The 26,826-nt window shown below is 39.0% G+C and overlaps 1 protein-coding gene across 6 annotated transcripts in view; it reads right to left on the minus strand.

Annotated features, from left to right (window-relative positions):
• The window catches only part of LOC131692353 (uncharacterized), a 138,802-nt gene that overhangs the window by 1,431 nt on the left and 110,545 nt on the right, over nucleotides 1–26,826 (minus strand). For 3 of the 6 annotated variants that reach the window (XM_058979347.1, XM_058979348.1, XM_058979350.1), the window contains one exon: nucleotides 11,689–11,797. In XM_058979347.1, the coding sequence (XP_058835330.1) occupies nucleotides 11,689–11,751 (63 nt within the window). In that variant the 5' untranslated portion in view covers nucleotides 11,752–11,797. The other 3 variants (XM_058979352.1, XM_058979351.1, XM_058979353.1) reach the window with 3 other exon arrangements.

Consider the following 26,826-nt stretch of genomic DNA (forward strand, 5'->3'; position numbering starts at 1 on the left):
TTGTAAGCAAATTATTCAGCAGGAACACACGCATTCTTAACAGTTTGTACATATGCTGAAACTACTTATTTACAAATGTACATAGTTTACACTAGCAAGTGAAAGTCAACAGCTAATTTGAGCCGAAGCGTCTACATTCGAGAATATTAAATAGACGATGATTGAACGTTGAACAACTTCTGCGGCTGTTGTTGTGGTGATCCCAGATTACCTTGAATTGGCTGTCGATATTTTGATTTGGTATTTTTTTTTATTATAGAGGTTTATATATAACCTAAGAGTCATTCGCCTCTTTTCAGGTTAGATAAATCTCTTTTGTAAAAATCTCTAACCCTATGTGCGGGGTTGGGAATCGAACCCAGGTGAGCTGCGTACAAGGAAATCATTTTACCAACTACGCTATGACCGTCCCTTTCGATTTGGTAGCATTCGCTACTAACAATTTCCTGCAGCTTCAGGAACGAGCAATTTGGTTGTAATTAATGCAAAATACGCTTTCTTCCCGGGATTTTGCGCATTATGCTTTTAAATGAAGCATTCCTATTACTAAAACAAAATTATATTAATATTATAAATTATATTTCACGTAATTGTATTCGCGAAAACGGTTATCGCATAAATTACGGTATTAAGTTAGATATATACTTCTTACAGCAAAATAGGTCTTAAAAATAATTCAACGTTCGAATGCAAATCAGAACTGTCTTGGGGAGCTAAAAAGGATCATATTAACTATCATATATATTTTTGAGTTACGATCTTGAGTACGAAAAAGAACCATATATTAATTGTGTAACGAGTTTAAGGAGAGGATGTGCCTTTGTGGCATATGTCAAGCATGGGAAAAATCGCATCACAATTCGGTCGCCAATCGCAAGAAAGCTTTCTTCATTTGTGATACATTTTGTTTGCTTCGAAAATGATGCATAGCAACCTGGTGCTGTGAACACAAGCAAGCTAAAGCTATAACAACCAATGCGCAAAGTTAGGCGAACCAGTCCACTATTGGGACACCCCGTTGGTCAACCTCCTTTCCTACAAGCTGGATCCAACTACGCTACGTGCTTGGGAGGAGAAAACCAGCAATAACGACGACGTTACCTATGATATACTGATCGAGTTCCTCTACCAGCGTGCCTGAATGCTAACGTCTGTCGTAACTGACCTGCAATATCGGTCCCAACACCCGGTTACAGCCAAGGTGGCCGGTCCGATTCCAACCCCGAAGCCGTTCAAGGTGGCGTTGAAGGCAGCTACCGTTGAACCGAACTACAGTGCTCCCTCATGCGTCGCTTGTCCAGAGAAGCAATCTTCCAATGCCCTGCATTTTCCGAGGTGTCCGTCCGCCAGCGCTGTGAGCTGGTTTCCCAAAAGCGCCTATGCTGTAATTGCTTCCGTACTGGACATCAAGCCAGGAACTGTACCTCCAAGTTCTCTTGTCGTTACTGTCACGAAAAACACCATGCCCTGCTGCACGAGTCAGAACCGCCGCAGATGCTATTCCTGTTATCGAGGAAAGTCAGCAGATTCCCTCCACGTCCGCCATCGCTGACCCTTCCAGCTCGGTGAAGCCGAACAGCCAAGTAAGCTTATCGGTTCAGGCTGAGCACAGTACAGTTTTGCTGGAAACTGTTTCTCTCTTCGTCGTAGATCAGAATGGCAAGAAGATCCCCGCACGTGCACTTCTAGATTCCGGATCCATGTGCAACTTCATCACCAAGAAGCTTGCAAATTTCCTGAACCTTCATCGCACCAAGGTGGATATCGCAGTAGCTGGTATAGGAGAATCCACCAAGCAGATTAAGTGCCAATTGACTGCTATGATTAAGTCGAAGTCGACACCGCACTCCACCAAGCTTGAGTTCCTGATCCTCAAGAGACCGACGGTCAAGCTTCCAACCGTTCCGATCGACATTTGCACGTGGAATCTTCCCAAGTTGTCTTTGGCAGACTCCAGATTCCATATCCCATCCGACATTGACATGGTTGTCGGTGGTGAAGCGTACCATGAGCTGCATCCTGGCGTTCCCTGGGAGAGGGATTACCGTTGCTAATAGAGACGGTGTTCGGATGGACTGTTTCCGGGAAGATATCCATCAATCAACCCACCATTCCCCGCGTCTGCTATCTTACCACTGTCGATCGAAGCTTAGAACAAACGTTGCAGAAGTTATAGGAGCTAGAAGCTGTTGAGCCGTGTTCTGTATATTCCGTAGAAGAAAAACAGTGTGAAGAACTTTCGCTTCCGGTCGTTATCTCATTCGTTTGCCACTCACCTGTGATCCGCTAGTCAACCTCGGCGATTCCAGAGCCATCGCCGAACGTCATCTTCTGAGCCTTTTGAAGCGACTAGAGCGTGATCCACCCAACAAGGATGCATACTGCAAGTTCAAGAAGCTCGTCGATCCAGTAGACGATGTGAACCCGCACTGCTACCTACCGCACCATCCTGTGTTCAAGGAATCCAGCACAACCACGAAGGTCCGAGTTGTTTTCGACGCGCCGTGTAAAACATCATCACGATTTTCTGTCAACTATAAGCAGCTCGTTGGACCTGTCGTCCAGGAGGACCTGTTGTCTATGGTCATGAGGTTCCGCACACACCCGATCGCCATCGTAGCCGACATCGAGAAGATGTACCGACAGATTCAGATGCATACCGAAGACCGACCGTTTCAATGCATTCTCTGGCGTTCCATCCACGACGATCCGCTTATAGCGTACGAGCTCCAAACCGTTACGTACGGTTTTGCATCCGCGCCATTCCTGGAAACTCGCACCCTTCTACAAGTTGCAGAGGACGAAGGCGACAAGTACCCCGCCTCCGTAGATGCTGTGAAGCAGGATTTTTACGTCGATGACTTTTTATCGGGAGCTGACGATGTCCAATCCGCAATCCGTCTTCGCCAAGAAGTTTCCGCCATGCTTTCGTCAGCTGGCCTTCCGTTAAAGAAGTAGTCATCCAATTCCTCCGAAGTCCTTGCGCAAGTCCCGCAAGAAGGTCTCGCTCTACTGCCACTGCATGATCTACAGAATGAACAATCCGTATCCACCCAAGGGCTCGTGTGGGAGCCTAAGTCTTATACGATGCACTTCAAGGTCCAGTTGCCTCTACCGGCACTCATTCTGACCAAAAGGAAGGTCATGTCCTACATTGCGCAGATCTTCGACCCACTAGGACTAGTTGGCCCGAAAATCACCGTAGCGAAGCTGTTCATGCAGCGTCTGTGGGCATTGAAGACCGACGTAGGAGATTCCTGCGAGTGAGATCGTCCGCTACTTCTGCATCTCCAAGGCGAATGGAAGGAGTTCCATGGTACGCTAGATACAATTTCCACAATCCGCATTCCCAGATTCGTATCGCTGGTAAAGACCGAATCCATCCAGCTCCACTTTTTCTCCGATGCCTCAGAGATGGCATATGGTGCATGCTGCTACGTCCGGTCTGATCCGCTACAGGAATTCGTGTTCAGCTGCTAACGTCAAAATCCAAGGTCGCACCGATAGCCACCTGCCAATCGATTGCGCGCCTAGAGTTGTGTGCCGCCATGTTGTCAGCTAGCCTATATGAGATAATGAAGTCCCTTAAGACATCGTGCGAGGTGTTCTTCTGCGTTGATTCGACGATAGTCCTCTACTGGCTGCAATCGCGCTGGAAAACGTTCGTGGTAAACCGAGTGTCCACAATTAAATCCACTACCGCATCTTATTCCTGGCAGCACACTCCCGGAGAATCCAACCCTGCAGACCTTATATCCTGAGGTGTCAGTCCGGCCGATATCGTGAACCTTGAGTTTTGGTGGGTAGGACCGCAATGGCTATCGGTTTCACCACACCACTGGCCACGCACTGTGCTGCCAGCGTGCGATTTATCCACTATGCCAGAGAGCAGAGGCAACGTTACCATGATGTCGGTAGCGGTTACCGAACCATCTTTCTCCACTCGACTTTTCAGTCGCTACTTCAGCTTTACAAAGCTACGACGTTCCATTGCGTATTGGATGCGATATTTCCGCTCAATACGAGCTGCCGTCCAGAAGACCAAACTAGAGCCGTTGGAGTCTCTTGCCACATCTGATTTACGCGAGGCTGATCTTGCATTGTGTCGTATTGCCCAACGTGAAATGTTCTCCAAGGAGCTTTCCACAATATCCCAACCTAATCTCCTCCCAGCATCGTTGAATTAGCTGAAACCGGTGATGTACAAAGACGGCATTATTCGAGTCGTTGGGAGACTCCAGCACGCCGAAGTTTCGGAAGAAGTGAAGCACCCGATAATGCTGCTTGCGAAGCTACCACTATCCGTGTTGTTGTTAGAGCACTACCACTATAATCTGCTGCACGCAGGACCACAGCTGACGCTACCCACGATGAGTCATTTGATCCAGCAAACTGTAGCAGATTAGCCGTCCTCGCGAGTTTCGCCAACCAGACCGTTTTCCGTATGCGGTGTAGACTATTGTGGGCCTGTCTACATTAAATATCCGATACGAAACCGTGCACCGACGAAGGTATATATCGCGATCTTCGTGTGTTTTTCTACCCGCGCTGTCCACATCGAACTGGTATCGGACCTATTTACGCCAGCCTTTCTGGCTGCCTTCGCCGTTTTGTCGCCCGCAGAGGAAGAATGAGGGAGATCCATTCCGACAACGGCACCACATTCAAAGGAGCGTCCAATGAGCTCAACCGAATCCACCAGATTCTAAAGTCCGATCAGGGTGGACGAAAGCAAATCCTCGATTGGTGTTCCGAGAATGAGATCACGTCTGTGGGGGGCAGCCGTGAAGTCAGCACCATCTGATGCGTGAGATCGGCAGTGTGAATGTCGGTTACGAGGACATGATAACCATACTCACCCAGATCGAGATGTGTCTAAACTCCAGACCTCTCACCGCCATACCGTCCGATCCGTAAGACCTAGAAGCTCTCATCCCAGGCCATTTCCTGGTAGGAACCAGCCTACAAGCCGTTCCAGAACCGTAGCTTTGCGATGTACCCGACAATCGACTTTCGCATTGGTAGCTCGCACAGAAACGTGTCCAAAGGATTTGGGCAAGGTGGTATCCCGAGTACCTTCAGCAGCTGCAGTCACGAGCCACTCCAAGATCACCATTGAACCCGGACGAGTTGTGGTGATCAAGGACGAATGCCTGCCGTCAACTCAATGGCCACTCGGAAAAATCATCCAGGTACACCCGAACAAAGATGGAATCGTAGGCGTTGTAACCCTGAAAACTGCCACATCCAATTCAGTTGTCTGTCCAGTAGTGAAACTGGCCTTGCTTCCGACACCGTAAACGCAGTTCACACCGTCTGATCCCAGTTCGGATGAAGAATAGAAGAAGTAGTAGAAGTAAGAAACGAATTTGAAGTATCCGTGCTACTTCAAGGTGGCCGGAATGTCGATACGAGGGGCCCTATTCTCACCGTCACCTCACCTAGTTGGGTGAGGTGAGAGCGAAAAAAGCGATCACCGCAGTCACCTAGGTGACTATAGTCACCCAAGGTGACAGAAGTCACCTGGCAAAGCGATTCCCAGAGTCATTTTGAGCGACGACGGTCACCGTGAGAAGGAAAAAAAGTGACTAAATTCTCACCTAAAAATTTAGGTGACTAGAACCAAAAAGTGTTGCGTTTATTGTTAGATTCTTTTTAGAATTTTCGGGTGACTTTTTCTTTTGGCCAATGGCAGCTCGGAAGTTTTTGAATGGCGGAAATTGATGATAAGCGCGATTTTGAAATCCAAGATGGAGGCTTCCGGTTACCATAAAACACTTAAAACCATCATTAATATGGGTGTCATTTGAAAGGCATTGATTAGTACAATGCGAAAATTGACCCATTTTGAAATCCAAGATGGCGGTTTCCGGTTACCATAAACACTTAAAACCACCATCAATATGGGTGTCATTTGAAGGGTATTGATTAGTACAATGGGAAAATTGACGATTGGCGCGATTTTGAAATCCAATATGGCGGCTTCCGGTTACCATAAAACACATAACCACCATCAATATGGGTGTCATTTTAAAGGTATTGATTAGTAGAATGCGTCCATTTTGAAGTCCAAGATGGCGGCTTCCGGTTACCATAAAACACTTAAAACCGCCATCAATATGGGTGTCATTTGAAAGGTAGTGACTAGTAAAGAGCAAAAATTGATGATTGGCGCCATTTTGAAATTCAAGATGGCGGCTTCCGGTTACCATAATACACTTAAAACTACCATCAATATGGGTGTCATCATAAAGGTATTGATTAGTAGAATGCAAAAATTGATGATTGGCGCCATTTTGAAATCCAAAGTGGCAGCTTGCGGTTACCACAGAATACTAAAAATCCGAATGAAATAGTGGTGGCAGGCGAAGACATTGGTGGGATGGCGACCAATTTGAGTAGTTTGCATTGCATTACGTACCACAGATGGGGGCAATGAATTTACAGAAGGAAAATGACCCATCCCACTCTACTCGCATCATCCAACAAATCATATGAAGTTTCATTGTAAATCTGCTGAAATAATTCTGCGCATAATAATGTGGGAACATAATAATAAGCATAACATTAATTATTTTGTGATTGTTGGTAGGGTAATTATTATTGTTAATTTCTATCCGGGTTAGTAATATCACTTTTATTGCTTATATTAGCATTCATCTCTAAGGGCCCATTTCTTTGCGCTCGCTTAATTTTATAACCGGCGAAAATGGCATTAATTCATGCTTGCATATTTGAACGGTTTTTGTCAGAATTTTATTAATAAAAATCATGGTATGAAGCCTAATAAAAGGGCAAACATATACTTTTCAATCAGCCGTCAGAATTTTAGTAAATAAACAGCACATGAAAGAAAATGTCACATGTTTTTATGGGATAAATACTGGAGCAGAAAATCGTAAATTCGTTCGATTGTTAGAAAATAAAATAAGCTGAAGCTTCTTTGCATATTTTTTAATATTTAAAGAAAAACTGGAACACTTCCTATTCAATAAATTTATCGAAACTGTATGGAGCTAGATTATTTACTCAATTTAATTGGCACCTTCTCCATACATTCTTCAGAAATCAAATAAGCATGCCTCTACTGTCAAATTCTCTTTTTTTATTCAGGAATTCTATTTCGTTTTATTTTTGAACAATACAATTCTATTCTTCAGCTTCAATTTAATTTTAGAACGGGTTTCAATATTCACATTCACATGTTTCGAAATGAATGTAACCCGGTAACGGCAATTCCTTTTCGGATTCACTTTAGATATATTTTACATAAACAAGCATTCGTTCTCTATTCAGCAGCGCTTCATACTCAAGTACTGGAACCAAACTGTCGTCTGCCTTTTCCTTCAATTAAAAGCAAAGGGCCTAAAAAACTTTCACGTGAGAACTTCGGCCACAGAATTTAACCATGTACTTATTTTTTCTTTAAATCAACGGATTTTATCCTGTCCCAAGCTCTATTTCCATCACATGATTGGAGTAATGCGCCGGTAAACACTTGCATCAATGACACACAAAAAGAAATTTGTTTATTTGAACATCTCCCACCTTAATTGATTATGACTGTCGAAAGATTCCTTGCTTCACGACAAGCGCTATTATTTATACTTTGTACGTAGCGTTTGTTTTTCCCTCTCAGTTCGACGCTCTTATTAAAAGCAATGGACAAATAATTTTAAAAAAAGCGGCGGGTAAGTTCGTCGATTACCATTTCGCCGAATGGATCATTTTGCCGATTTCACAAAATGGATTATTATAGACAGTTTTTTTTATCGGTACCATCGAAATACAGGGAAGACCCTATTTTATCAGTCACTTCTCACATGAAAATCTGGTTGATTGGCTCTAGCAGGCGAACCAAGCCAAATTCGTCTTGAATTTCAAAATGGCACAGTCAATTGTTGCCTTCTAGTAATCAATACCTCTCAAATGACCCATATTGATGGTGATTTTAAGTGTTTAATGGTAACCGGAATCCGCCATGTTGGATTTCAAAATGGCGGCAATCATCAATTTTTCTCTACTAATCAATACCTTTCGAATGACACCCATATTGATGGTGGTTTTAAGTGTTTTATGGTAACCGGAAGCCGCCATCTTGGATTTCAAAATGGCGCCAATCATCAATTTTCGCATTCTACTAATCAATACCTTTAAAATGACACCCATATTGATGGTGGTTTTAAGTGTTTTATGGTAGCTGGAAGCCGCCATCTTGAATTTCAAAATGGCGCCAATTGTCAATTTTCGCATTCTCCTAATCAATACCTTTCGAATGACACCCATATTGATGGTGGTTTTAAGTGTTTTGTGGTAACCGGAAGCCGCCATCTTGGACTTCAAAATGGCGCCATCTTGGATTTCATAATGCCAACCAATCAATCAATCGACACAATTCACTTTCGAAATATCCGGGTCAGTGATTGAGTGATCTTAGCAGTCACTTTACAATTTCCGTGAGGTGACTTAAAAATTGCGATTCTGAGAGTCACCTGGGTGACGACGGTCACCCAACAGTCACCTCACCTAAAGTGAGTCTCGGAATACCTCTTCGTAGGTGAGGTGACTGGTAAGTGAGGTGACGGTGACTCAAGTGAGGTGAGGTGAGGTGACGGTGAGTATAGGGCCCGTGAACTTAAATGTAAAAAACTACCACCAAAAACCCAAACGAAAATGGTGAACCACCCTACGAATCCACTATGTTAACCGACAGCATAATAAGCGATCTTAAAGCGAGAGCGCACCAAACAGTGATCGCACAACACAACCAAACGATCGTGATATACGGGTAGGTAGAAGCGTCAACTGTGGAAGACGGAATGTGTGAAGATCAGCTGACAACACAAAGACAGTTGACAATAACACGTTGAACAAACCAGTGCGTACCCCCGCTAGTAGCCCGCCGCCGCTAGTGAAACAGCAAGAATGAACTTTTTCGTAAAACGGTTGTATCTCAAAATTTTCCCAAGATACGAATAACATGCTATATAGGAAGTTGCCCAGAAGTCTAAAAGTTAAAGTTAAAGTCCCCTTTAATTTGGTATACAAACCGACTTGATCTGATGTAAAATGAGCATTTTACAGCCAAAACCATTTACTACGTTGGATTTGCTCTACCTTACCCTATTTTTGCCTTTCTCATATAGAAAGGTTATGCAATCACTCTGAAAAACGTCAACCTAATCCCGGCCCGGAGGGCCGAGTGTCATATCCCATTCGACTCAGTTCGTCGAGATCGGAAAAAGTCTGTATGTGTGTGTGTATGTATGTATGTGTGTGTATGTGTGTGTGTATGTGTGTGTATGTGTGTGTGTATGTATGTATGTGCGTATGTGTCAAATAATGTCACTCATTTTTCTCAGAGAAGGCTGGACCGATTTGCCCAAACTTAGTCTCAAATGAAAGGTGCAACCTTCCCATCGGCTGCTATTGAATTTTGGATCGATCGGAATACTGGTTCCGGAATTACGGGTTTCAGAGTGCGGCCACACAGAAATTTCTCATATAAACTATAGGAAAAATTAAAAATAGAATTTTTATTTTTGATGTTAAATGTGTTCAAGGTGCATGAAACGTCGAGATTTGATGCAAACTCGAAAAAAAATTTGACGACGATTCACTTTTTTGGATTTTGGCACATTTTTGCCTTTCTCATATAGAAAGGTTATGCAATCACTCTGAAAAACGTCAACCTAATCCCGGCAAAAAAAATTTTCGACTCTCATAAGGTTTCTGGATTTTAACAGGGGCGTAGTTGATTGTTTACGGAGAGGGGTTACACCCCCCCCCCTCTATTGTTCACTTCACTCCTTTAAAAATCTCCTTAAATCACCCCTCAGACCACCACCCCATCCAGCCCTCATACCCCTCCCTTTCAACCCCATCATCTTTAAACCACCACTATATCACAAAGCATACCAATTTAAGCTCGGGAGTCGTTCGTTCATGGGACTTTCGCCCTCCTCACATACCCACCCCCGCATGACAAAATGAGTTAGCAAGCAGATAACATTGATCTAATGCTGATTAGGCTAATGGAGTATTATATTTTTTTATTTCAAGTGTTTCACCGTCAACTCAAGTTCGTGGCTGGCATGCCATTGTGTGTAAGTGCAAAGTGTACTAAGAATGTAATGGACATTTCCACAATTATGTTGAACATAAAAAGCCTCCGTGCCATAGTTTAGAGAAATGAGAAAGGCACAATTGCACCGCTAGGTGGATTAAAACAGGTTTTTATCTGTGTTACCGACAGTCAGAGTAACTGTGACAGAACAGATATCGCGAGTTGAGAACTTCGATATGAGGCACACGGCAATAGCTTCATTTGCATGCACGAGGCATTTCACGTGGATTGGTCATGTCTGTTTTGTTGTAAGCAATCGAATTCGTATAGAGAAGTTTCCTTCATGGAAGCACGGTGCAAAACTGCCGCCAACCGAAAGTCTCAGCAAATCCCTAGCCAACAAAAATCCGGCAAAATTATGCCGAAAATCGGCCAAAAAATTTTAGTGGGTGAAGCTCTTCCCAAGATCCGTTCGCCATTGAGAATATTGCAAATAATTATGAGTCGCATAGCACTGTGGAATTAGGGTTCCTTGTTTGGTGGGGTTATACCACCGGACCAGCTGGTCCGTAATTCTTAACCGGTTGAAATAACCACTACCGACATTACACGGCTTAGCTTGACATAAAAGCAGAACTAGAATCGTATTGTAAAAAAGACCGCGATTATTATAGGTTTGTGTAACTATCTAATGTTTGGACGAAAAGTCTTTCAAATTTTAAGATATTTTGCATAGCTAATTCAGGGCAAGTAAGTAAACTAATTTTTATTAAATAATTTAATCCGAGTCATGCAATATTCATAGTATTCAAATATGTTTCACAAGGCGAAGAAATTCGAAGCTAATATGTGTTTGGGCTAAATATTACCATTTCTTCCATCTAACGCGAGTATATATAAATTTGTTTATATTAATAGAGTATTTTGTGGAATTCCTGATGACAGATCAGAAAACCATCTATTTGACCTGACACATGCCTTCCCATTAAACTCTTTCCTATGTGCAACTAATCCTAAACCCCACCCCTAATCGGAAACATCGCTTTCCCGCAGCCAATGTCAAGGTAATCAACAAGGTATCAACACACGTTACAACCATTCTGCCTCTCTACTAGCTGGAAAGTATACTATCAAATAAGCAGACAAATCGACGCCGGTTTCAGGAAATCACTTCGATGCGCCGATGACGGATGAGTAGGTCACTAGTTTTTTTTGTTGTTGTTGATGCTTTTTTAGTTTTTCCGTCGCCCGGAACTTATGTTTTCTTTTAGCGTGACTTGTTGCACGGGTTTTATTGTTAGAATCAGCACACACAGGATTTGCAGAGCAGAATGAGTGAGATATGTTTAGAGTAGAAAAGAGAGAAACTTAGCGTGGACCCGGGAGAGTGGGTAGTAGGGGGTGGAAGGTGTCGTGTAAAGAAAGAGTGTGTAGCTTCGATGTGTCGAATAGAACGAGAAAGCTATCCAGCAGCACCAGGAGGGGGGTTAGTGTGAAGAGCAGAAGGTGTGTGTGTGGGTGTTTGGTGCACGATTTTTGCATCGTTGGTGGCTGGTTCTGATTACTTTTTATTGCTATAGGTGAAAATAGAAAAATTATGTAGGTCCAGATTGTAAACATACCTCGAAGTGGCCCCAGCCATCGGCGTTCATTTTGGCAGCTTCTACACTACCTTTAGCTCCCATTTTCAGGCGGTTATGTTCTGTGTAGGTATTTTCTTGATTTTAAATCCTGTTTTCGTCGATGATATTAGTTTTGCGATTCGTTCGTGTTTTGTGTTCACAGTAGCAAAAAAGACAATAGAAAACAGTTTGGAAAAAATCAAAAATCACTCACTATTACTTCGTTTGTTCTGTTTTTTTCCTCTGCAAGCGTCTCTTCTTATAATTCTTGATTTTTAGCTCTTCCTGCTCCCGCTTCCTCCAGGCTAAAGATCTGAATTAAAAATTATGCGTCAAACACACCCATCTCTCACTTGCTGTAAATTCCTAGAATAACACAAAATCTGCATCCATGAAAGTATCCCAGTGCTTTTTAGGCGATGGCAATATTCTTCGTAAACGCCTTCTTACGTTTACCGAACAATACACAAAAATATTAGTACAAATTTCTGTTCGGATCTCACGATTTAGCTCGCGCTGCCGAAAATTTCACTTTGTCATTTATTGTGTCGGCGACTATTCCAATCGTCGAATAAGTGCATAGTTCTTTATCACTATCCTCACTATCACGTTCCTAAATATCACTGCAATTACTAATCATTTTTCCTACGTAATAACGACTTTTTAGAAAATTGTAGCAAACTTCAAACACCAAAACGTAACATTCCATTCCTCTACATTGCATTACTCCGATCGATAGCAAAATGTTGGTTTCATTCATTCATTCATTCATTCAGGTGCTCACTTCTCATCCTTTCATCTCACGTGCTCGCACTGCCCTGCATGATGACAGCTTGCCATCGCTATTATCCTAATTTTCCCGAAATTTTCATCGATTTCAAAACTTGATCATCGCCTTCCTATCGCACAATCGCGCATACACACACGCACACACACACATGATGATGAGCTGTTTCACTGCATTCGGCTCTACGCCCACAGCCGCCACCCATTTTCGTTTCGTCCTGCCTGGGTAAAGGGAGACACTGTGAGCACTTGTACGCCCCTCAGCTGTGTGTGGCCTACTTCAATTCTGGCCAGCATCGAGGCGAAGAACGATTGCTAATCCGTGCTATCCTCACTAGACGACAAACGGGTCCATTGCCGGTTCCACACTTCAAAAGGACCCCTTTATTCCACTTCTGCTCAGAATCACCTTTAGGGGTTTCCCCTGAGTACGGAGAAACTCGCTTGACTCGCTGCAGATTTGGGTTTCTTTCTAAAAAGCTTTTCACACCTTTTTTCACTTGGCGAACCCGACCGAATGTTTAACTACCTCAAGCACTAACGATGATTGACACTGGTAATTCCTTTCTGAGATACAAACGTCAAACTGCTCTAGAAGTCTGACCCTTCTCGGTCAGGGAGGAATCCATTCTGTACTCTATGCAAACCCCGAATCATTTGCAGTGTACACTATCACTATGTAATTTAGCGAATTGGAACGAATTTTACACACCTAAACCGCGGCAGCAATTGATTTCACCTAGTCTAGTTCGTAATCGATGAACGCAAAATTAACCCTCTGCCTTATCGAGATGAAGAGAAAAAGCTACCACCGATAGGCGAAAAATTGGTCCAAATCGGGATGCTGTGAGTTTTCCACTGCTGGAACCACTACACGAGAAATGGAAAACAACTCAAAGTTACGTACACATCCCCACATACACACACACTCATTCGGGCAACATCAGTGTAACTGACGGAAAGCCCAGCAGGCGGAGGAAAATGCACGACAGGCTGGTTGAATACAAACACTCGCACGCTCGCCCTAGTGAGCGGTGTTGTGAGCCAGTGAGTGCGGGTGTAACAGGGGATTTTCCTTCTTTGCCATGTGAATCCTTACACACAGCATCCATTCACCCCGGCGGGGCAGCACGGTGGGATAATGTGAGTGAATTTGGCGGTATCGTAAATTTTCATATATTCCGGAATGGGGAGTAGAAGTGAGCATAGTTTAATTGATTTTTTTTTGAATTTTGCTTTGTATGTCCTGAAAGCACACTCGCTTTTTTGGGAGATTGTACCAAATTTGAGCGCTTTATTCCAAAAAAGACAACTGATAAAGCGCTTTTCAATGTAATAGGCGAGCTCCGAATCAATCGCAGTGGTAGTGTAGCCAGAGGGTTCGGGTCTAATCAAAATAATTTTGAAAGGAGTTAAAATTGAACACGTAAAAGGTGATCATGGAATTATTGCTTTTAAATATTTTCTATTTATGGACTAAATTCGAATCTGTCGGGAAGTTTTGTGCATGTATTCAGCATAGTTTGTATAACTTTTAACTCGTAACTTGATCGTACTATTAGTCAATGTATCAAAACTAACACCAAATTGGCGTCAGTTAGATCCCAAATCCAAACAGTTCACACAGCATGTGTGAACGCCTTAAGCAACTGACTGTCTTTTGGCAACTAACAGTTCGTTTCCCTATACTCGTCAGCGACCCAGAGCTTCTGTGCTAGGCTAAAGGGAACATCACTCGGTACCAGCCAGTCGCTTTAGGCGTTTACACATCGTCACTGTTGTGCTATCTTATGACAAGCGCCATTTAGCACATCACGAGAAAAACAACTTTTAAAGTTTGAGATTGAAAATCTTGAAACTTATAAATGGCATAAATAATTCAAAGAATACGATTGATGCTTCTATCTATTCTGTATTAATATCTCAAATAGTACGAAGATCGGTTGACTATTATACGAGTTTTTACTATAAATGTAAACAAAAGTTGCACTCATATGAGTCATAGGTGTGTATTGATGACAAAATTTGTATGGCGTGTCATAATCGTGCATGGAAAATTTCCCATAGAAAAAAATCATCAACTATTAACTTTTATTCATATTTTTGGCTTCATTTGGTCTCTAAACAATCGGTGAGATGCATTTTGAAGGAAATGAATCAGGGAATCTAGAAAAATAAGTTATTTTTGGTTACATATTTGGCATCTGCTATATTTCCAGTTTAAAACTTAAACTCAATTTTTTCACAATGCGTGTATTTTTGTTTTGAAAATTATTATGCCATTGTGTTTCTCGGATAGTTTTACACATAAAAGCATCTTATACATTAGGATGACTTGAGCCAATCCCCAGATACAATCATTTGAAGCAAAAAATTAAAAAATTTCTCATTGCATTTCCCGCTATATCTCAGTAACCAAGCAAACTTCTGAAAATTTGTTTTGGACAAGTGGTGAGGCATATCTAACTCAGTTTACCCCAAAATGGCGTTTGTCATAAGATAGCATAACAGTGACGACATGTTGTGTGAGCTGTTTGGATTTAGAGTCTAACCGACGCCAATTTGGTGTTAGTTTTGATACATCTTCTAACTGGCAGCAAGTTGGTGTCAGTTACTGACAAGTGGAACACGAAACAAGAAAATCCAACTTTTCAAAGTTCGATCTTGTGTCTTAATGCGCAAATCGGAATTTTTCAAAATTATTTTCGGTTTGTGAACCGGATTCCGTAATATCCAAAATCGGCCGTTGAAGGTTAACAGTTGTCTTGATAACTGCCACTATGAATACATCTCTCTAACTTATTTGATATGACCAGTGATGTACCGCTGGGAAAGATTCCATCTTTCCGGGTTATAATTTTTGAGTTTTAATAGAGTTTTTCTTCAAATCATTTTAATCCGGCCGAAACATGGGTATTTTTTATTTTATCGAATTTATGATGTTCATTTCATGTTTTTGCCTTTCTCATATAAAGAAAGGCTATGCAATCACTGAAAAAATCGACTTATCAATCAAGGCCCGGAGGGCCTGAATGTCTCATACCATTCCATTCAGTTTGTCGAGATCGGAAAATGTCTGTGTGTATGTGTGTGTGTCATTTAAACTCACACAATTTTCTCAGAGATGGTTGCACCGATTTTCACAAACTGAGTTTCATCTGAAAAGTATAACGCTCCCATCAGCTGCTATTAAATTTTTAGTTGATCTGACTTCCGGTTCCGGAGTTACGGAAAATTCCCATATAAACTGGTACAACCATGATGTCCAAATGATGTAAAACATATTAAAATGAGTTCAATATTACTCTAGTTTGCGGGTCTGGATCACTAATGATAAATCAAAGCAGCTTTGACCACATTAGCCACCTCCGACGGTTCATGGTGCCTCCGGGGAACTCGCAAAGTTCCTGAGCTAATATCACACCTGTTACCCAGCTAATTCTCTACCGATTTTTACAAACTTGATTTCAAATGAGAGATACAGTAATGCTGACTGCTACTGAATTTCATTCGGTTTTGACTCGGTTCCGGAGTTACAGGTTGGTTAGTAAGGTTACACTGGAATTTTCCATATAAATCGGTACAATCGTAACACCGCAGAGGCTGAAAACTATTGAAATGCTCACCAAATTACTTCGATTTGCACGTCTAGATCACTGATTTCCAATCAAACATTCTTTGGATATATTGTCCACTGTCGACGATTCCGGAAGTCCCGGATTCCGGACATATTCCACAATTTAAGTCATGTCGGTTCTTCGGTGATGACTGAACCGATGTTCTCAAACCAAGTCTTAAATGAAAGGCAACATTTGCGGTTGAGTATTGTGTCGCAACTAAGCATCCCCTTCCTCACCCTTGCCCTCACACCTCGCTCCGTCATCACTTCTCTCCCTTTGGACCACCCTCACATTCGCATTTCCTTCATCCGAAATAATATACCGAAATAAGATGAAGGATTTCCTGACACATCCTCCACTCCCACTCTACTAAACCCCCACCCGCTCCAAACTCATTCCACCAATATAATCACATGAAGATAACATTGAACTCATGATGATTAAGTTAATTAAATATTAGGGGAGCCCGGGGCTAGTTGGTGGTTGGGGTAAGTTGGCGGAATCCCTTTGTCTTTGTTTCTATTAGACAGACAGCGCTGCCTCTCATTATGTACCTCAGGTTATGTGAAACCCATTACCCAATGTGTTTGTTAAAAAGCATTTTGTTTTGTAAAAGTTGTGGGCGATATTGTGTTTTCGAGCATACCAAGTAAATTTTTTAAATTTTAAGCACAGTGTTATTTAGGGTGATTTTAAATCTATTTCCAAATTGATTTTATTTTTAGATAGTGCGTAAAAAGGGCTTTAAGTGTCCGTATAGATATTAAATCTATCCATGAATTAAAGTTATTTTTTAAATAGTTTTTTGTAAAATATGACGGTGACGCATCACAGTGGTCGGAAACGCCAAAAACGTGAACTTAATTCACTAGAGGCCAAACCATTGAATATATTCACAGGGTGTCTTTGGAGGAATTGTTCGTAAAAATAATCCCCACAATATGATAATAATCGAAATTGTGACTTTTCGTGCAAACTATGTTCAGGACAAATGTGTAGGTATCAAAACTACATAATATTATCGAAGACTGTATGTAAAAACACTCATTCGTTTCAAAGTTATTGAAGATGTTTACATTTTTTTACACCAACTTCAACTACGTATAAGAAAGAAAGGTGCAAACCAAAATACACGAACAGGCACTTTTTTCACTGTCTAAACTATGGACAATAAAGGTAAGATGGTTTGGTGCGTGGGACTCTTGAACCCTATGAATAGGGTAAGCTTACTTTATGTTTTATGACCTTTTCCATACAAAAATCAGCAAAAAAATAATAACTTCAATAACTTTCAATAATTCAATAACTTTGAAATAAATGAGTATTTTTACGTACAGTCTTCGACAATATTATGTAGTTTTGATACTTACACATTTGTCCTGAACATAGTTTGCACGAAAAGTCACAATGAAAAAAGTTATATTAAAAAAACTAGATTTAAGGGGGTTGCTATAAAAAACGCCTTATAAATCGATAATCTTTAGTCCTACATGCTCAAGTTCTTAACCAAAATTCTTCACTATGAGTATTTCTAAAACTTTGTCGAAGACACCAACTTTCTACCTCGTCAGTATAAAAGATTATATTTTTAGTTCGATCATAGTAAGCCAGATCTAATTTCAATTATTATCAGATTGTGGGGAATATTCATACGAACAATTCCTCCGAAGACACCCTGTGAATATATTCAATGGTTTGGCCAATAGTGCATTAAGTTCACGTTTTTGGCATTTCCGAACACTGCACAGTGGTCCAGAATACAAATTTAGCAGGAATTTTGAGATTTTACTAAAACTAAACAACTTAGCCTTATTAAGTCTTTGGAGAAGTTTTCGTAGTTTATGAGCCCCCTCTCTTTTTTAAAACAACAGTTAGGGTGGTTCTAATTTTACCAAGATCAAAAAATTAACTTTTTAATCATTCTAGCTAGAGCCAAACGACCTTCACGGAAGTTTTAGAACGACAAATTATAGAAAAGTTTGCTGCAGACATGTAAGCTCAATCTGTCATACTTTTTATTTTACAACAAATTTAAAGTCGGAGCTTGGGGTGTTTCTTAGAAATACAGTTTTATTCAAATAACTTTTGCTGTATTCATTTAAAACTGAAGTAGTCTTCAGACAACTTTAAGATTGTTTCAAGGCGAATAATTTATTTCATGGCACCATATATCTCACTATTTCCGTTGAAAAGTTATGAGCACTTTTTCGTTAAAAAGGGGTTTTTTTGAATAACAATATCACTTATTTAGGGCAAATAAAAGATATTTCTTTTTGAACTATAAATAAGGTCATGATTAGAATTATAATTGAGCAAAAAATGGCGAAGACGATATTTTTTTAAAACTTCATAAAATTGATTTAAAAAAATCTTTTTTTGAAATATTAAGTGCTTATATCATCTGAACAATAAAAGCTAGAGTTTTGACGTATTAGAAAAAAAAGGTTCGTCTTAAAAAATCTGAAAAATATCTGACAAAACCTATCCTAGGTTGGAAAAAAATGAAAACTGAAAAAGTTATATTAAAAATTTGGTTTTTCAGGAATTGACTCTTTGTAATATGTTTAAATTACTTTCACGGTGAACAATATAAAAATCTAGTTTCGTTTTCATGATAAAATATTGCACTTTACAATACTTTTCTATTATTTTAAATAGTGGGTAGGAGGTTCTAATTTTTCAAAATCAGAGAATTAACTTTTTAATGGTTTGAGATAGAGTTTCGCTGTCTTCCAGAAAATTGAAGAAAATGAAATTTTAAAAAACTTTGTCTGAAACTCTATGTCGTGTACTTTCCACTTTACAAGAAATTTACCAAAAAAATTATGGTGTTTGTTAAAAATGGTTTTCTTTGTATAACTTTTTCAGTTTCGATTTTTCATTAAGATCACTTTAGAAATACTTTCAGATGTTTTGAAGGAGAACAATTTGTCTTAATATATTGAACCTCTAGCTTCAAAGTTATATATAGGGGACGGTGGGGAGTTGTGAACATAGTTTTGTTTTCGGGGCGTAACTACCATAAACATTGGTCGATTTTCGAAATTTGACCTGGTATTTGTAATGGACACCTTAATACATCCACAGGCTGAAGCAATTTAAAATAATCGTTATCTTTTTTGAGATATGGCAGAATGCGTGAAATCGGCATTTTTCAATTTGGTGGGGAGTTATGAACCATCGCAAAAAGTAGAACCAAAGGAATATTTTTGTGGTTTATTTTTATTAGGGCTATAGAAGATAAATTTTAAGATATTTCTAAACTAAAGATGAGATGGAAAAGTGATCTGAGTTGCAATGCGTAGTTGTCACCTACTGATTCACGCCAAGCCTCCTGAATTCGGGGTTGCGGCACGGGGAGATTAAAATTGTGGTAGAATCCTGTTCTTCGCATAAAATTTAACCATTTTATATCATAATATGTATGAGTAATCCCTGATATTCGAATTATGATAGTGTTCATTTTTGAAAAAAACTATTATCCACTGAAATGTATTGTTCACAACTCCCCACTAGTGGTGGTTTACAACTCCCCACTTCACATATCTTCGGAAAATCCATAACTCCATCGTCACACTAAGGCTTCATCCAATTTTTTTGTCAATAAAAGCCAACTGCCCAAGGAATGTTTTGCACTAATTTATTTTGAAATCAGCTACATTACCACATACCACAAATACAATTGAGTAAAAAAAACTTCTTGTTTGGTGTATTTAATCGCTAGCTACCTGAATACAAAGAAAATGAGTTAATGAAACACTTGCTAACGAGAAAGTGACACTATGACAGTGGAAACATTTAAAAGTAGTTACCACATTTTTTTCATTGATAGCTTAGCTGAAATCGACGGTGTTCACAACTCCCCATTAGAGTGGCACAAATTTTAGAATTCAGTAGAACCGATCTAAAACTACTCGCTATACGATCTCAATCAACCATGCAAAATGTTGATTTGATAGGTTGCACTGTATTTTAGCACAAATGGTTTAAAGTTTGTATGTGATTTAACATGGATAAACGAGCCACATTATTTAATATTTCGTAGACACGCTCATATGTATTCTAAAAATATTTGCTATGCTAATTTCGGTAGATACGAGTACCGTGTACAACTTTTCCGAAGAGTGTAACAGGCTGCGACTTCTGGTTAAAAAGTTATTCTTTATACAATACGTAAGTGTCTACATCGTTGGTGAAAATTGAATTTATCTGGATACTCTGGCTGATACCTCAATCAAGTTAACCGTGATATGCTAGTCATAAACCGAATTAGGCAGCTATCAACATAGGCGGTTTTATAGTTTAGATGCGAGCGTCATAAGTAGACAATCTGAAGGACATGAGTTTCAAGTTCTAAACTTTTTATTTTTTTTTTTGCTGCGTTTAAAACGGGAACTTTATTATGTAGAATTGTTAGTTTCAAAAGAAGTAATAAGGGAGATCAAAACCGTTATTTCTGACGTGTTATTTTATTTTAGCAAAGTTATGTCCTAGCGTTATATTTACGATGCTACTCCAAACTTAATACGTGGATGATTCGTTCACAAGTTTTGGTTGCAAACAAATCGTGCTTCATGGTCGGAGACGCTCTGGCTGGCGTAGTGACAGATATTGCCCGGCTTACTCAATTAACCTACCTTCAGTTTACGGGGCACTCTATAGCAGTTCCAGTTCCAGCTCCACAGGGATGTGGTGAACATCAGTTGAGCTTCAAAACAACGGGAATCCTTCCCGCTTCAGTCTCGTTTCAATTTTAATTTGCTCAGCGTATATTATTGCACACTAAAAAATACATAAAAATAATTCTGTTCTGTTACAATTCGATCCCAAGTCCTTTAGATCACATCTTTCAGATGATACCATCTGGACTATATTTCCGCTTTACACCAACAGTATAACTGGTGACCACAACAAATACGTCAAGGTTCACTTGATTGAAGGTTTAGCTCGCCGGGTAGCCAAAGACAGCACTATTTTCATAACTTTCAGGGCAACGAAAGTTTAATTTTGCAATAACTCTTGAACCAGTTGTCATAGCTATGAACTGTCTTTAGAAGAAGTTGTTCTACTTGACTGAATCTATAGAATGTAGTATACAATATATTTTTCAGGGGCACCAGGTGGCGTATTTATGAATTTAATGAAAATGTATTATTTTCTCATAGTAAACTCCATACATACTTAGAATCATTTGTGCTAAAACATGCTCCAACAGATTTGATTCAGATTTAGCATAGGAGTTCGTTGAAGGATTACGAATTTTTCTAACTTGGTTCTGCGGTATTCAATTTTTTCATATATCCTCGTGCCACCCTACTCCCCATGGTTAACAACTCCCCACCGTCCCCTACTTTTTACTAAAAATAAACTATTTTTTGAGTAAATATCGCAAGATATAAAAAATATCGTATTTGCCATTTTTTGGTGATCTATACTACAAAGCATGCTTCATATGAAAGCAACGGTATTTAATGTTCAGTGCCCGAATCGAAGATAATTCTATTTGAAAAAGTTATATTTTTTATATAAAAGTTCTTATAACTTTAAAACGAAAAAAAGTTAAGTAGTTGGTATTTTAAAGCAAATTGTGCACCCTAAAATAAACTTCAAGTTGTCTAAAGCGCACTTTAGCGTAAAATAAAAACTTCAAAAGTTATAGAAATAAAACCGTTTTTTTAAGGAACACCCTAAAGCTTCCATTTGAATTTCTCGTGCAATGAAAAGTATAAAAGCTAGAGCTGATATTTCAGCAAATTTGTCTAAAATGTGTTGCTCTACAACTTCATCGAAGACAGTAAAGCTCTATCTCAAACCGTTAAAAAGTTCTATTTTAAATATTGCTAAATTTAGAACCACCCTAGCATCGGTTTAAACAAAAAGAAGGGCCTTGCAAAGTACAACAACTTTGCCAAAAATATTGAAAGGCTAAGTCATTTAATTTTAGCAAAACGTTAAAATTCCTGCCCCTGCACGCGGGGCAAGTTGGCACTACTAGTTACAGTGCACAAATAGTGATCAAATATTTTTATTTTTGGAATTCACTCCAAAGTAAAAATTTGTGTATCTCGTCAATGCAGGGGATATTTACTTCGGGGATATTTATTTGCAAGAATAATTTCGAAAATATGCTTTTGAATATGGAATACGCGTCAAAGTAAAATGCCGGGGTATTGAGACTGAAATATATTGTTTGTTAATATACAATTTTATTGAAAAGACATTCAGCACGAAGCTTTGATATAATTGAATCTCCATTTTCTGGCGTATTCATACATACCGCCAACTTACCCCGGGGCCGGGGTAAATTGGCGAGATTTCCGCGTCATGCATTTTTGTCTATAAAAACAAAGACAATGCAACAAACACTGTGATAAAATTCAGGGATGTTAACTACAGCCGCATGTTCTATTTTGCAAGATCTATCTACTTCAAAGCGGTAAAAAATGGAAACTGAAAACACAACAAACTAGCCCGGGTCTCCCCTATACTTTTTTGATTAAAGTGAGTCTCCGTCTATTTTCGTGGTAGTCGTGTGATGCGAGCTAAGTGAAATAAGAATGTAATAGACATTTCCACAATTCTATTGGACAAAACCAGCTAATGAATAATAGTTTGGATAAATGAGAAAGGCGCAATTGCACCACTAAGTGGATTAAAACAGGTTTAAAGAATCTAGCATTTACATTCGAGCGACCGAAAATAAAAATTGCAAGAATAGAACAATGTTTTGCAAATCCTACTAAAATTAAATCGGACAGGGAAACTTCGGCATAAGAATCGTTTAGAAAGTTCTCACGCCAAAAAGTAGGCACGGATGAACATCCAGTGTAATTCTTTTGCAGAAAAATCCGTATATTGTTACATTCAGCATTAAAAGTCGGATAAAGATAAGTCCTTTGTAAGAATCCGATATATTTTTTACGCTTTTTATACTGAAGGTTTTTGCCTTTCTCATATAGAAAGGTTATGCAATCACTTTGAAAAACGTCAACCTAATCCCGGCCCGGAGGGCCAAGTGTCATATCCCATTCGACTCAGTTCGTCGAGATCGGAAAAAGTCTGTATGTGTGTGTGTATGTATGTGTGTGTGTATGTGTGTGTGTATGTATGTGCGTATGTGTCAAATAATGTCACTCATTTTTCTCAGAGATGGCTGGACCGATTTGCCCAAACTTAGTCTCAAATGAAAGGTGCAACCTTCCCATCGGCTGCTATTGAATTTTGGATCGATCGGAATTCTGGTTCTGGAATTACGAGTTTCAGAGTGCGGCCACACAGAAATTTCTCATATAAACTATAGGAAAAATTAAAAATAGAATTTTTATTTTTGATGCTAAATGTGTTCAAGGGGCATGAAACGTCGAGATTTGATGCAAACTCGAAAAAAAATTTGACGACAATTCAATTTTTTGGATTTTGGCACATTTTTGCCTTTCTCATATAGAAAGGTTATGCAATCACTCTGAAAAACGTCAACCTAATCCTTTTGTTAATTTTTTGTTCAACTCGCATAAGGTTTCTGGATTTTAACAGGGGCGTAGTTGATGCTTTACGGAGAGGGGTTACACCCCCCGCCCTCTACTTTTCACTCCCCTCCTTTAAAAATCTCCTTAAATCACCCCTCAGACCACCACCCCATCCAGCCCTCATACCCCTCCCTTTCAACCTCATCATCTTTAAACCACCACTATATCACAAAGCATACCAATTTAAGCTGGGGAGTCGTTCGTTCATGGGACTTTCGCCCTCCTCACATACCCACCCCCGCATGAAAAAATGAGTTAGCAAGCAGATAACATTGATCTAATGCTGATTAGGCTAATGAAGTATGATATTTTTTTTTGTTTCAAGTGTTTCACCGTCGACACGTAGCTCATCAAGTTCGTGGCTGGCATGCCATTGTGTATAAGTGCAAAGTGTACTAAGAATGTAATTGACATTTCCACAATTATGTTGAACATAAAAAGCCTCCGTGCCATAGTTTAGAGAAATGAGAAAGGCACAATTGCACTGCTAGGTGGATTAAAACAGGTTTTTTAATCGACTTTTACTTCGGAAAGCTCCTGTCTGATTTTTATGTTTTAAGTATACATCCGATTTTTGCATTCTAATAAACTTAAAACGAGTTTTGCGAAGATGTTTTGGCGAGTTTTATTTACGGTACCTCATTTAGTCCGCAGCCAAATATTTTATATAGCGAACAATAGTCATAGTTACTCTAGTGAGTATCTAGTGAAAATCTAAATAATCGTGCCTGAGCCACATTTATCTTATTTGTTACTCATCTTAGCACTATGGGTCACAAGGGCGACTTTTCGGTACAAAAATCAATAACTCCCAAACCGTTCATTTTAGAGAAATTATGTCTGAGAGAATATTTTTGGGGATTAAATTTGTTTTCTTTTAAAGTAAAATGTAGCTAGGGTGGCCCTTTCAAACATTCTTTTCGAAAAATTATTTTTCGAACAAAATGGTATAGCAACCCGAGCAGAAGAAAATAACTGCAGAAAGCTAAATTTAGGTATCAATACCAACGACTGTTTACCACAATATGGTATAAATGAGCTCTACATAAGAGGTAAAATTCCAAAAAAGAATAACACAGACATGTTCTACAAATAACTATTTGATAATGAAACGAGTTATTATAATACCTGAATAATAATAAAACATTTTTCAACCTTCCAATAATAAAATTCACTCTATGGAGGTATTCATTAAGGTATTGGTTTGGTATTTGTAAAAATAACTGGAATACATAAATAATACTAAAATAAAGTATCATACCTCATTGAGGTATTAAGCAGGTATTGAAAAATGTTTCTTCAATACCTGCTTAATACCTCAATGAGGTATAATATTCAATTAATACTAAGTTTTGGTATTAATACCAAAAAATAGTATGATCGGGTTATTGCCCAGTTATTTTCTCCTGGTCGGGAAGGTACTTACTTCAGCAAAGTTGTAGAAAAATCTTTTTCAGTTAACATTTTCAAATGAATCAAAGTTATAGCACTATCGGTTTTCATGTTATAATTATTTTTATTCTTTAACTTAGGGTGTTTCTGAAAAAGTTAGTTTTTTAACCATAACTTTTTAAATAGTTAGTCTATCTTCATATTCTCTTTGAAGCAATTTTAGTACTTTTCATTGCGCATATTTTTGCTGAAGAATGTGAATCGATATCATTTTTCGTTATCGAGTTACGATCATTTTTCAAAATAAAAATGATTGTTTTCAATGACCTCTAACTGAGAAGGTTGCAAAAAGTAGCAGCTAAATTTGTACTCTTTTGAAAGTGCATCAAAAATACTATAAAATATTTCAAAATCAAAATCAGCATTTTTGCCCTTCGATGTCAAATATAAACAACAACACCACGAGTAGTGACAGTTTAATTGGTATCAATCTCATTCATGAATCGAATCGCAGTAGCCGACGACAGCTTTGATCAACGCGTGTAGTGCTTTGTATTATTAGTGCTATTAAAATGGATAAAATAAAATTGTTCGATCTCTGGAAAGTGGCCAAAGGTGAAAATAAAAATAAAATAAAAGTTTTATTTGAGGAAATAATGAGATAATTTGATGTGGGAAAAAATGAAAAAAATAAGTTGAAAAAATAAGGGAGACGAAAGTGCTCGATAAAAATTCGAAATATTTTGAGAAGCCGTTAACAGTTCCTACAAAATATTCAAACTGCACTTCCTCCCAAACCAGCATTCACAGAAATTCGTCGCTTACTTAGAACAGAATGAAGGGTAATTCTTAATTCATTTGCTTTTTAAGGCAATATGCGCTACATTTTATATTATGTCAACACTTCCATTACCAACAAGTTTCATGAGCGAACAAGGAGCTGAGGCTCGAAACAAGTACTACCGGAACGATCGACTGAGTCACGGTAGAAATTGTTCAAGAGTCGCGAACATGGAAGATGTTTTCTTTAGAGCAATGGACTCGTCTGATCCGGTTCTTGTAGCTAGAAGATCCCGATACAGTAAACGCACTGAAATAAGTTCAATATTAAATGAGTTAGCACTTTGGGAAAAGAAACACGATTCAGATAACTATAACGACGACGATGCTGATTATGTTGATGATTGTGATTATAATAATTATGAGGATGACGATGATAATAAAGTAGTTAGGTAGAATAGAAAAATAAATATCTGCCTGAGCCTAACGTTTTCAATATTTGCGTACATATATTTGACAAGCTCAAAAAATCATTTGAAAACTCGAGTTTTTGATCTAGTAAAGCAGGTTCTAAATGGCAATGACCAGGCCCTTAAAAACAGCCGTAAGCTGATGTCATTTAATCATAATGTTGATGTTAACATTTTTCGCTGAACGACAAAAAAGCAAAAGTTGATTTTGAGATATTTTATAGTATTTTTGATGCACTTTCGAAAGAGTACAAATTTAGCTGCTACTTTTTGCAACCTTCTGAGTTAGAGGTCATTGAAAAATTTCATTTTTATTTGAAAAAATGATCGTAACTCGATAACGAAAAATGATATCGATTCACATTCTTCAGCAGAAATATGCGCAATGAAAAGTGCTAAAATTGCTTCATAGAAAGTACGAAGATAGACTAACTATTTAAAAAGTTATAGTTAAAAAACTGACTTTTTCAGAAACACCCTAAGATAAAGAAGAAAAATAATTATAACATGAAAACCGATAATGCTATAACTTTTTTTTTTTTTTTATATTCATTTCGTTTATTT

This window comes from Topomyia yanbarensis, chromosome 3, assembly GCF_030247195.1.
Source record: "Topomyia yanbarensis strain Yona2022 chromosome 3, ASM3024719v1, whole genome shotgun sequence".
In the NCBI taxonomy this organism is placed as follows: domain Eukaryota; kingdom Metazoa; phylum Arthropoda; class Insecta; order Diptera; family Culicidae; genus Topomyia; species Topomyia yanbarensis.